This window comes from Miniopterus natalensis, chromosome 4, assembly GCF_054644295.1.
Source record: "Miniopterus natalensis isolate mMinNat1 chromosome 4, mMinNat1.hap1, whole genome shotgun sequence".
Lineage (NCBI taxonomy): Eukaryota > Metazoa > Chordata > Mammalia > Chiroptera > Miniopteridae > Miniopterus > Miniopterus natalensis.
In genome coordinates, this window is record NC_142084.1 from 97,505,837 (window position 1) to 97,518,732 (window position 12,896).

The 12,896-nt window shown below is 53.4% G+C and overlaps 1 protein-coding gene across 3 annotated transcripts in view; it reads left to right on the plus strand.

The window, feature by feature from the left end:
• The window catches only part of FBXL18 (F-box and leucine rich repeat protein 18), a 31,211-nt gene continuing 18,315 nt past the window's right edge, over positions 1–12,896 (plus strand). The window contains exons 1-3 of one of the 3 annotated variants that reach the window (XM_087817016.1): positions 1–66; positions 3,995–4,210; positions 7,367–8,910. In XM_087817016.1, coding sequence (XP_087673142.1) covers positions 49–66; positions 3,995–4,210; positions 7,367–8,910 — 1,778 coding nt within the window. In that variant the 5' untranslated portion in view covers positions 1–48. Of the gene's footprint in view, positions 67–3,162; positions 4,211–6,519; positions 7,180–7,366; positions 8,911–12,896 lie in introns of those variants that run through there. The other 2 variants (XM_016213650.2, XM_016213652.2) reach the window with 2 other exon arrangements.

The following is a 12,896-nucleotide window of genomic DNA, read 5'->3' on the forward strand; positions in this document are numbered from 1 at the left end:
CCGGCTTTGAGCGTCCCCGGTCGCCTAGGCGGGAGGCCCGCCCTCGACATGGCCAGCTCCGGAGAGGTACGGCCGGCGCCGCTGCTCGCCGCCCCGCGGCTCGGCGCGCTCGGCCTTCCCCATCCCGACTCCGTTCCCTGCGCCCCTTTCATCCCGTTGCCCATTCCGTTCCGGCCTTCCCGCCCCGGCCCCGGCCCGGGCCCCGGCCCCGCTTGGTCCTTTCCACCCCAACCCTGGCGTCGGCCGGGCTGGGTCCTTTCCGTCCCGACCCTGAACTCGGCCTCGCCCCGTCTCTCCCATCCTGATCTTCCCACCCTCTGGGCCTTCGCCCTGACCCACGAAGGCACACGCTGTCTTCTGGTTCGGGCGTCCGTGCTTTTCCCAGCCCCGCGTTCCTGGTCGCCAGCGGCCTTCCCCGCCTCGCCGCCCCGTTTCCGGCGCCTCTAGCCTCCCAGGCGCTCTCCCCGGGCCTCCGAGACGTTCTCCCTCCGTAACCTCTTCGCTTCCCATCCTCCGTCTCTGAGGGCTCAGTTTAAGCCCAGCCCTCTTTTCTCTGAGCCTACTTGTTGTGTGACTTGGGGGAGGAGGGCGGTGGGTAGTAAAGGAAAAGCCATTTCACCTGGGGGGCGGGGGCTTAGGAGTTACCGGAATTCCTTCCCCTATGCTCCGCAAATCTGGGTGCCATGGAGAATCCTGGACGATGACTAGTGTCTTCCCTTTTGGTGCTCCCCACCTACCTTTATGTGTACCTGTGCTTCTGCCTGTCATTTGGGACTGGGAGCATCTTCCGTGTCTCAGGGGCATGCCCGGGGCTGGGGAACAGGGGTGGATGGGACTTGGGCATGTGGAAGGTGGTTGGGAGTAGCTGACAGCTCCTCTAAATTTGAAGTGAATTTGTCTCAGAAGTGGCCCCTGTGGCTCCTTGGTTGAGAGGGAGGGTGTGGTGGTGGATTGAAGGGCAGGAAAACTGCAATTCCCTGAGGAAGAGGCCTAGGGTACCTGGCTGTGTCAGCAGATTCTGGTTAGTTGTGTGTACTTGAGGTGGGGGTTGGATGAGGGGTGTCTGCTGACTGCTTCCTTCGTCTTATGGGGTTCTGGGGCAAAGGCCCCCCTGTTCCTTGAAGCACATGTTGGGAACCTCGCCAGTGAGGCCTCTTGTTGCATTGTGGGTGTCTCTTGGGTTGAGGAGAGAGAGGAGTCTTGTTCCACCATGGATGTGGAGGTCTTTTTCTCAGATGGTCTAATTTTTTTGTTTATTTATAGAGATATAGTTCACATACTATAAAACTTGCATTTTTTAAAGTGTATGATCCTCACCCTAGTATATTTTTTCCATTGCTTTTCAGAGAGAGTGTGGGGGGGAGGAGAGATAGAAACATGGGTGATGAGAGAGTCATCATTGATTGGCTGCCTCCTGCACACCCCTGACTGACATGTGCCCTGACCAGGAATCGAACCTGGATCCTAGGTCGATGCTCAACTGCTGAGCCACGTCCCGCCAGGCCAAATCTAGGTGGTTTTAAGAGAAATTTAATATTAGCATAATGAAATTATTTGACATTTTATGCAGTGTTTTTCCCTATGTTCTCACTCTGCAGTAGCTTTCTTACTTTAGTAAATCTGCAGATTGGGGATCAGGAGGGGTAAACTTCAGGCCCCCTTCATTTTGTCCCCAGGCCCTCTTGGTGCCAGAGCTCTGTTTGCCAGGCTTGTTTGCTGAGGATTGTCCCTGTTCAAGCCTCTCCCTGGAGATGGAGTCCCTAGGTCTGGAGTGGGGGCTGGGTATCTGATTTTTTAAAAATATTTTTTAATTGATTTTTAGATAGAGAAGAAGGGAGAGGGAGAGAGAGAAACATCGATCGGCTGCCTCCTGCATGCCCCCCACTGGGGATCGAGCCCAGAACCGGAGCATACACCGTAACTGGAAATGGAACCAGTGACCTCTTGGAACATGGGACGACGCTCAATCCACTGAGCCACATTGGCCGGCGGGCATCTGATTTTTTTTTAATCCTCACCCAATGATATTTTTTCTATTTTTTTTTTTTTAAGAGAGAGTGGAAGGGAGGGAGAAGGAGAGAGAGAAACATCAGTGTGAGAGAGGCACATTGACTGGCTGCCTTCTGTATGTGCCCCAACCCACAACCCAAGCACATGCCCTTGAACGGAAATCGAACCCTCCACTCTTTTGTCCTTGGGCCAGTGCTCCAACCACTGAGCCACACTGGCCAGGGTGGGAGTCTGATTTTTAACAGGTGCCTGGGTGATCTCAGATGATTGGGTCTGGGACATTTCTAAGGAAACTCACTATGGCCCAAAACATTGGACCTAGAATGTTGCAACCCAGGGCAGCTGTGGACTTGGTTCTGACGGCTGCTTCCTGCCCATGTAACCGTGGGAGTAGGAAGCTGGGATTGAGGGCAGGTTGGGTGGAAAGAGCGCAGGCACGTCTGGCTGCTGCCTCTTATGAAGAAAGGGCGTGGGAAGGCCGAGCTGTTGAGCAGGTGGATATATTCCGGGAAACCCTTTCCTGGCCTGGCGAGGTCTTTGCAGTGCAGGACCTGTCAGGACAGGGTGGAACCCACAGTGCCTACTATGGGCTGCAGACAGGCTTTCCTTCCCAGACTTCACAGTTGCTATGGCAGCAGCAGGGCTTTCCAAGCCTCCACGCTTCCATCCATGAAAATATGTGCAGGAAAAGCAGACTGGAGGAGGGGCTTGTGGGAAGAACTGCTGGAAAATGCCGTGGAGAGAATGAATTCTGGGTACTTTCCCAGGAGTGGTCAGAGAGGCACCCCTCAGACGTTCTAGACGCAGGAGGGTCTAGTTTGGGGAGGTGTCTGGGAGACATGGATTCCTTCCCCTTGGTCTCCCCTTAGAGCGTCTGAATTCCCTTGGCCTTGCTTTGGTGGGGATTTCGTGTCACACTAACCTAGGTGTAGACCCTCCCTCCTGGTTGTGCATATTAAAAAGGCATTGACTGCCCGGCCAGGCATGGCTCAGTGGTTGAGCATCGACCTGGGATCCAGGTGATCGGGGTTCGATTCCCAGTCAGGGCATATGCCCGGGTTGCGGGCTCGATCAATGACTCTCTCATCATTGATGTTTCTATCTCTCTCTCTCCCTCTCCTTTCCTCTCTCTGAAATCAATAAAGATATATTAAAAAAAAAAAAAAAAAAAAAAAAGGCATTGACGGCCCACATCCAGGGAGAGATCCCATGCAGGTATCTATGAAAGCACAGCGAAATGTGTGCGCATCTCATGGGAAATACCAACTCGAGTTTCTAACCAGATGCCTGATGAATGGAGTAAATTGTTCAGTCCCTGTGATTTATTACTAATCTTGACGTTGAGCAATGTCACCAGTCTAGTCGGTGCTGTTTTTGTTTGTAAGGACTTATAGTTTCATTCTCAGTGGCGGTCCCTCTCGTTTTACTTGCTGTTAATGACAGTGCTGCAAAGGGTTACTGTCTCCCACGATTCTGCAGATTGTGTGTGTTGACTTGTTTGCCCATCACGGCAGTCCTGTGAGGTGAAGACCTGTGATTATCCCCAGTTATTGTCGTTTCTTGACAGAATTCTCCTACCCAGGGGTTACAGTGCAGCTGGACATTTGGGGCAGGGGTGGAGGCAGGGACAGGACAGCAGCTTTCACAAACGTAGAACCTTGACCAGTGGTCATAAGTTGAGTCTAAAATGTGCCAGACTTGACCAAAGATCTTTAGCAGGAAAAATCTTTGAAATTTAAAAAAAAAAATGAAATTGCCTTTTGAATCTGTTGCTTTTGGAGAGAGATCCTGGTGTTGAGATTGGAAAGAGTGGTTGGAGAATGTCATGGGTTCTCGCTCTACAGTTCAGAATTTTGGGTTCTCGCTCTACAGTTCTTTCCCATGGACAGTGGTGGGGGCCCCTCTGGGCTTCTCCAGCTGGGGAGGCCAGGCCAAGGGCTCCCAGTGGAGATCCCATGGAAATTTGGTGCCCCCTTATTCCCAGGACCTGTCCAGTGATGGTGATACAACCTCTGCAGCAGCCACGATGGCGGGCAGTGCCCACCTGCTGGGCTTCTCTGACGAGATCCTCCTGCATATCCTGAGCCACATCCCCAGCACAGACTTGGTTGTGAATGTCCGGCGCACCTGTCGGAAGCTGGCAGAGCTATGCCTGGACAAGAGCCTCACCCACACTGTGCTGCTGCAGAAGGACTACCAGGTGAGGCACAGGCTAGGGGTGCTGGCTCATGGACAGGGGCAGGAGATGGGGAACAACCGAAACGCCCATCTGTGCAGGGGGGCACTGTGCAGCTCATGACAGGAGGCAGTCATCAGAGTCCTGACTGGGACAGCCTCCAAAATATCTATGTGACAAAAGCTAGGGCCCGAAAGTGCAGGGAGTGTGCCACCTGGGAGGAGGGTGCAGGTATCAGGACATTGTTCTGGGAGGGCCTCGGGCTAAAGGGGAGACTTACTTTGCAGTCAACCCCCAGGAGTGGAATTGCTGGCCCCACCGTAGGTGTGGGAACTTTCCTGGTAAGTTAAACATGGGCTCTGAGTGGTGTGGGGAGGCACTATTGTCACACCACCAGCCGGGTATCCTCTGTCTGGTTGCTTTACATGCTCATCAACACTTGATGTTGTCATTGTTTTAAGTTTTAGCCATTCTAATGGATGGGACATGGCATCTCATGTGGTTTTCACTTGCGCTTTCCTGACGAGGGCTGTTGTGGATTATGTTTTCATCAACTGTGTGGGCCATTTGTGTGTCTTTTCAGAAGTGATTGCAAGCCTTTTGCCCATTTATCATTGTCTCTCTTTTTCTTCATGAGTTTCAAGAGTTCTTTGTATATTCTGGATACACATCCTTTGTCTTGTCAAACACACGTATTATGAATATTTTCTCTCATAGTCTGTGGCTTGCTGTTTCATTTTCTGAACTGTGACTTGAAGAGCATATTTTTGAATTTTTGAATTCATGCTTTTTGTATTCTGTTGAAGAAAGCTTTGTGAAACCTGAGGTCATAAGTTTTTCTTCTATGTTGTCATCATCTTATACATAACATTATATATTAGCTTCAGGTGTAAAACGTAACAATTTGATATTTATATACATTGCAAAATGATGACCAGAATTTGTCATCTTACATAGTTACAAATTTACTTATTTTTTAAAAATATATCTTTATTGATTTCAGAGAGAGGAAGGGAGAGGGAGAGAGAGATAGAAACATCAATGATGAGAGAGTCATTGACCAGCTGCAGCTCGCAACCCAGGCATGTACCCTGACCGGGAATCGAACCCCGATCTCCTGGATCCTAGGTCGATGCTCAACTGCTGAGCCATGCCCGGCCAGGCAGTTACAAAAATTTTTAAGATTTACTCGCTTAGCAACTTTCAGGTAAGCAGTACAGTAGTTGCCAGGTGGACCCACCTTTACTCATCTCATCTTCCTCCATTCCCTCCCTCTGGCAACCACCAATCTGTGCTCTATCTATGAGCATGGTTTTTATTTTATTTTTTTAGATTCCACGTGTAAGTGAGATCATATGGTGTTTGTCTTTCTCTGACTTATTTCACTCAACATAATGCCCTTGAGGTCCACCTGTGGTGTCACAAATGGCAAGATTTCATTCTTTCTTATTGCTGAGTGTATGTATATACCACAGTTTCTTTAACTCGATCCGTTGGTAGATACTCAGGTTGTTTCCTTATCTTGACTATTGTAAGTAATACTGCAATGAACATGGGGATCATATCTTTTCAAATCAGTGTTATTGTTTTCTTTGGATAAATACCCAGAACTGGCATTGATTAATCACATGGTAGTTCCATTTTTAATTTTTTTAGGAACCTCCATACTGTTTTCCACAGTGGCTACCCCAATTTACATTCCCACCAACAGTACATGAGGGATCCCCTTTTCTTCACACCCTCATCAACACTTACCTTTGTCTTTTTGATAATAGCCATTCTAACAGGTGTGAGGTGATCTCTCATTGTAGTTTTGGTTTGTATTTCTCTGCTGATTAGTGATGTTGACCATCTTTACATGTACCTGTTGACCATCTGTATGTCTTTGGAAAAGTGTCTATTTAGATCCTCTGCCCATTTTTTTAATTGGATTGTTTGTTTTATTTGCTGTTGAGTTGTATGAGTTCTTTATATATTTTATATATTAATCTCTTGTCATATATATGACTTGCAAATATTTCCTCCCATTCAGTAGAGGTTATCTTTTCATTTTGTTGATGGTTTCCTTTGCCGTGCAGAAGCTTTTTGGTTGGATGTAGTCCCACTTGTTTGTTTTTGCTTTTGTTGCTTTTGGTGTCAAATTCAAAAAATCATCACCAAGCGCAGCCAGGCCTGGCTCAGCGGTTGAGCATCAACCTAGGATCCAGGAGATCGAGGTTCAGTTCCTGGTCAGGGCACGTGCCTGGGTTGTGGGCTTGATCTCCAGTCGGGGGTGTGCAGAAGGCAGCCGATCAATGACCCTCTCATCATTGATGTTTCTATCTCTCTCTCCCTCTTCTTCCTCTCTCTCTGAAATCAATAAAGTTATATTTTTTAAAAATCATCACTAAGCCTGATTTCAAGGAACTTACTACCTATGTTTTCTTCTAGGACTTTTATGGTTTCAGGCCCAGCCAACTGAGCCACACTGGCCAGGGCTACCTTAACCTTTTTCAAGTGTACAGTTCCGTAGTGTTAAATACTTTCACAGTGTTGTGCAGCTGTCATTGCTATTTCCAAACTTTTCATCACCCTAAACGGAAACTCAATCCATTAAGCAATAGCTCCCCATCCCCTTTTCCCCAACCCCTGTACCCTCTGTTCTACTTTCTGTTTGTAAATTGGCTCTTTGGATATTTCATGTAAGTAGAATCCTAAGTGTGATCTTTTGTGGCTTGCTTCTTTCACTGGGCACGATGCCTCAGGGCTCCTCCGTGTCAGCAGGCATCGGCATCGGCCCTTTCTGTGGCTGAGCAGTACCCCATTGACGATAGGCCCGTTCCGTTTGTTAGTCGTCTGTGGGTGGGCACTTGGCTTGCTTCCACCTCTTGGCCATTGTGGGTAATGCTCTTGTGCATGTGGGTATGCAGGTATCTGTCTGAGTCCTGGTGTTCAGTTCCCTGGGATGTACCATTTACCTTCCCACCAGCTGGGGACTTGACTGTGGGCTGAAGGTAAGCGTGTGGGGCGGGAAAGCAGGTGCCATCTTTCCCTGGAGTGGCCCTCCTCCACTGGAGGACAGGGCTTCTGCAGGTCCTCATGCGCCTTGATGTCCTGAGGGCTAGGGTGACCTGAGCGGTGACAGTGAGGGAGACACCAGGGTGCCTTCAGCCCCTCTCCTGTCCCCATCCCGTCCTGCAGGCGAGCGAGGACAAGGTGAAGCAGCTCGTGAAGGAGATCGGCCAGGATATCCAGCAGCTTAACATGGCCGGCTGCTACTGGCTGCCGGGCTCCACCATCGAGCACGTGGCCCGCTGCCGTGGCCTGGTGAAGGTGAACCTGTCGGGTTGCCGCCTGACCTCCCTGCGCCTTTCCAAGATGCTGTCGGCCCTGCAGCACCTGCGCTCCCTGGCCCTCGATGTGAGCCCTGGCTTCGACGCCAGCCAGTTGAGTGGTGAGTGCAAGGCCACTCTGAGCCGCGTGCGGGAGCTCAAGCAGACGCTGTTCACACCCTCATACGGCGTGGTACCCTGCTGCACCAGCCTTGAGAAGCTGCTGCTCTACTTTGAGATTCTGGACCGCACACGGGAGGGCGCCATCCTGTCAGGGCAGCTCATGGTGGGCCAGAGCAACGTGCCCCACTACCAGAACCTGCGCATCTTCTACGCCCGCCTGGCGCCCGGCTACATCAACCAGGAGGTGGTGCGGCTCTACCTGGCTGTGCTCAGTGACCGCACCCCTGAGAACCTTCATGCCTTCCTCATCTCTGTGCCTGGCAGCTTCGCCGAGAGCGGGGCCACCAAGAACCTCTTGGACTCCATGGCCCGCAATGTCGTGCTGGACGCCCTGCAGCTGCCCAAGTCCTGGCTCAATGGCTCATCCCTGCTCCAGCACATGAAGTTCAGCAGCCCCTTCTACTTCAGCTTCAGCAGGTGCACCCTGTCCGGTGGCCACCTCATCCAGCATGTCATCAATGGGGGCAAGGACCTCCGCAGCCTGGCCAGCCTCAACCTCAGTGGCTGCGTCCACTGCCTGTCCCCAGACTCCCTGCTGCGCAAGGCGGAGGACGATATTGACAGCGGCATCCTGGAGACGCTGGTAGTGGCCTGCTGCAACCTGCGGCACCTCAACCTCTCGGCCGCCCACCACCACAGTTCCGAGGGCCCAGGCAGGCACCTGTGCCAGCTGCTGGCCCGGCTGCGCCACCTGCGCTCCCTGTCCCTGCCCGTCTGCTCCGTGGCCGACTCGGCACCACGGGCCGACTGCAAGCCCGCCCAGCCCGCCATGCATGCTGTGCCCTGCGGCTTCGGCAAGAAGGTCCGCATTGGCGTGCAGTCCTGTCCCAGCCCCTTCTCGGGGCAGGCAGGCCCCCAGCCCTCCTCTGTGTTCTGGTCTTTGCTGAAGAACCTGCCCTTTCTGGAACGCCTTGAGCTGATTGGGTCCAACTTTTCCTCTGCCATGCCACGCAATGAGCCTGCAATCCGCAACTCTCTCCCGCCCTGCAGCCGTGCGCAGAATGTCGGGGACTCAGAGGTGGCTGCCATTGGCCAGCTGACCTTCCTGAGGCACCTGACACTGGCCCAGCTGCCCAGCATTCTGACAGGCTCTGGCTTGGTCAGCATCGGCCTGCAGTGCCAGCAGCTCCAGTCCCTCTCACTGGCCAACCTGGGCATGATGGGGAAGGTGGTCTACATGTCTGCCCTGTCGGACATGCTGAAGCACTGCCAGCGGCTAAAGGACCTCAGGTGAGGGGCCCACAGCCCCTCCGTGGCCCTGGCTGCACCCTGGAGGCCCGGAGGCGGCAGAGGGGAGGCGAGTAGCAGGGCCTTGTGTTGGCAAGCATTTGCATACCTACTGTGTACCTACCCAGACGAACCAGATGCAGGCCTGCCCTCCAGGAGCTGAGAGTTCTGGGTGGGGGCTTGACCAGGGACTGTGTGTAGTGACAGGGCTCAGGGCAGTGCAGGGGCCGGGAGAGCTGTAGTTGGCAGAGTGGGGCCGCTGTGAGGTGGTGGTGATGATTGAGCTCCCGCCTCGTCCTCGTGACTATGGCTGTCTGATTGCACCATGGGTGCTGCTGAGTACGTAGCCTTCAGTCGGCATAGGGAGGGGTCCAATTTCCAGTTCAGAAAGGTTCCTTTGCATCCCACCTGGGCTGCAGGGGCGAGGATTGGGGAGATAGACTGGTGGGCTCAGAAGGGGGAACTGCACACTACTGAGAGGTGACGGTGGTCCCCTCTGGGCCAGGATGGCAGGGCCGATCCCAGAGTGAGAGGAGGTAGAATCCACAGCCTCGGAGAACCCAGCTCAGGCTCTTGTCATGGCACAGCGTGGATACCACTGAATCATGCCGTGGACTGAAGGGTGTTCTCGCAGGGGCCCAGCATTTCAAGGGTAAGCCTTTGTTAATTTGAGACGTATTTGAAAACCTTAACAGGTCTTATCTTGAAAAATTGTATAATTTCCCAGAAACTACCCAAAATGTAGTGCTGGCAGCAGACCTCTGCTCTTGGAGAGCTTTGGGTTGGGAAGGACATGGCTGCAGGTCTTAGGCCACTTAGCTGGTCTCTCTGAGAGGCCGTAGCCAGAGGGGCACTGAGACGTGTTTCATTTTCCCCAAGACAGTTAGTGCTCACTTTGTGCCTAGGGCCAGAGCCAAGGGCTTTCAGGCACTGTCTGGGTTAATTCCCACAACGTCCTTCCCATTCCACTGTGGAGGATGTGGGGCTGGAGGGAGGAGCTGAGATTCACAATTTACCTGGGTCAGTCTAGCTCCGGAACTTGACCTTGGCCCTTGAGTCATGGAAAATGGAGACAAGTGTATCCTTTGCAGACCTTCACTCTCCCACTTTCCCGTGACAGGAAGTGAGCCAGATTTGAGCTGGAGTCTTCCAGAGCTTCTCTGCCAGCTGCATGCTACTCCCCCCACCCCGCCCGCCTCCCCCTCCAAGCCCAGCAAGCACGACCCTGGCCTTCCAAAGGGCAGAGCAGGTCCTGTGAGCCTCGGTGTTTTCCTGCCGTGTTGGGTCAGCATGCTCTGGATTTGCAGCTTTGGTTCTCAGCCTGAGTGTCTGTGGAGCCCACGCCTGGGGTGGGGGATGCTCATTTATGCTGCGTCCTGTGCATCCCAGCCACACTTGCTTTGAGAACCTTAATGCCGTTCTCAGAATGCTGGTTTAGAAGTCTGAGTCAAGGTCGACTTAATGCAGACCGTGAGGCTGGCTTATTAAATACGCAAGCCACGTGTACTGTAGCCTGGTGTCCACAGGCGCTGCGCTCTGGTGTGGCCCCCAGCCACCTTTGGAGCTCACTAGGAGACGGGATGGGACGGGACGGGACGGGACGAGACGAGAGTTGAGAACGTGTGGCAGGCAGAGCTGCTGTTCCCATTCCAGGACCCTTTGGGACCCTCCTTCCTGCTCCAGGTGCAGGGGTGCCCAACGGGCGAGAACTGCGGGCTAGCTCTTCACTTCCTGATTCTGCTCTGTGTCCCTCTCCCTGCTCACCTCTGCCTCATGGCCCGAGTCAGATCCTTGTGTACATTTCTCTGGCTTGGGCTCTCTCCTGCCATGTTGGCAAGGGGCATCACCTGCCTGCAGGAGTGGAGGAGGGGCTCTGATCACAGCCTTCACCGCCCCCTTCACTGCCTCTTCTCAGGACAGGCCTAGGCTTTTGACTTTTGGGGGGTATGGATGCCTGCCTTCTCACCCTTCCTTCCCAGCAGCCACCAGGAACCAGCTCCCACTCTCTTTACTGGTTCATCTCTAGTGCTCTTCCCCCGTCTCTTCCTGTGCCTTCACCGTCACATCGCTGGCCCCTCCGGAGGGAGGAGTGAGTATGTGGTCAGAGGGCCATGTGTAACTTGAAGCTGCAAATGGATCCAGGACACATTTCACAAAAGAAACACTGCCAGGTCCGCGCTCCTGTTACCCCAGGGGAGTTTCGTGATCAGGACTGGAGTATTCTGTAATTTGGGGAGCCCAGTGAGCATTCAAGTTCTAATTAACTGAGCTCTGAGCCAAGGGGTTTCTGGACTTCTGGGTCTGTCACTATTGCCATTATGGCTTTTTTGCTTATTGCCAACCTGTTAGACTTCACACCTTTTCTAGCTGTACTGCAGTCAAACCTTTTTGCCGTCATCGGGAGACTTTGATAAAAAGAGAAGTCAATGAAAGCAAAGTAATGCATTCAGGTAATTTAAAAAGTCAGAGTACTCAAAGGCAGATAATGAAAGCCTCTGTCTCTCCCCCTGCCTGCTTTACGACCAGAGCATTATTGTAAGAGAGAACTATGATCGGTTGCCTCCCTAAAGCACCCCAACTGGGGATCGAACCTGCAACCTAGGTATGTGCCTTGACTGGAATTGAACACGCAACCTTTTGATGAATGAGCCACCGGACCGGGGCTATTGATCCATTTTGCAGATGAGTAAAGTGAGGCCCAGAAGGTTAATGAACTTGCCCTGGTGATATAACTGCTCTGTGGGCAGTTGGGAATGTTTCTTCCTCCTTGACCATTGGGCATTGAGCAGGGTAATGCAGCACATTTAGTGGTCACCTAGTGGCTTCCGGGGCTTGGATGTGATCCTGGTGGCTGAGGTCTTCCCCAGGAGCAGGGTTGTGCACGTGGCCTGAGTTATGTGGCTGGGAGGCTTGCGGGACTCGTATAGATGGGTTTTGTAGGCTTCCTGAGAACCTGGCTGCAGCTTATAATGGCCCCTCTGTGCACACCGGCTGCCGAGAGCCACGTCCGATCGGCCGGTACTGCCTGTTCAGAACAAACGCCGGTTTTTCCTGAGCGCGGCCAAGTGGCCCCGTTCCTCTGGATCCTTGCCTTCTGCGGGAGGCTGGAGTGAGAGGAGCAGGTGGCGCCCACTGTGTGGGCAGGACGCAGAAAGGAGATGGTGTTCTGCGCTCAGCAGAGGCTGGCATGTGGGCAGCTCCTGCACTTCCCCGAGCAGATTCCTGAGGTGGCAGCCCTTGGGATCCCAGGCCGCTGCCACCACTGCCTCCACCAGTGAAGCCCATGAATTCCAGCTTTGTGCCAGCCGGGGCCCTGGGCTGGGAGCTGCCTCTGTGCAGCCAGGACAGCTCCTGTGGGGGAGGTGTGGGGACCCTGTCGTTCTGCTGGGGCCTCACGGGCTCTGTGCGCACTGCAGCAGCGAGAGGTTTGCAAATTAGAGAAGGCACCTTCTTTCCTGAGACTGATTAAGCCCTGCCTTGGGGCGGGGGGGCATTACCCTGAGTCACCCTAGGCTGCCGTGACCTGGAATCTGGGAAGCGTCTGGGCGGAAGCGAGAGAGCCTTTTGGAGCCAGGCCCTGGAAGCTGTCCTGAGATCGCCCTGGAGGCCTGGGCTCTGCAGGGTTGCCTGAGAGCTGGGTGGGCAGATGAGAGGCGGCAGCCCGCACCCTGTCTTTTCCCACAGAACCTCAGAGAGCGAGCCATCTCTCCAGGGGTGTATTGGAGGCCAGGCTGAGGCATGGCTGGGAGGGAGAAGGGCCACAGGCCCCCCCAAGGCAAGGCCACTCATGGGCGTACCTTTGCCTTATCCTCTGCCCAAACCACAGACCCTGCAGGTCACTCACATCACGTCCGCTCTGGCAGCGCACCCAGGGCACTCCCACCAGGCCTGCCCCACCCTGAACACCTCTGACTGGTGGCTTCCTTCAGGGTGGGGAATCTGGAAGTGGCTAGCTAGTTGAAAACATATTTTAAAATGTGTTTGTACAC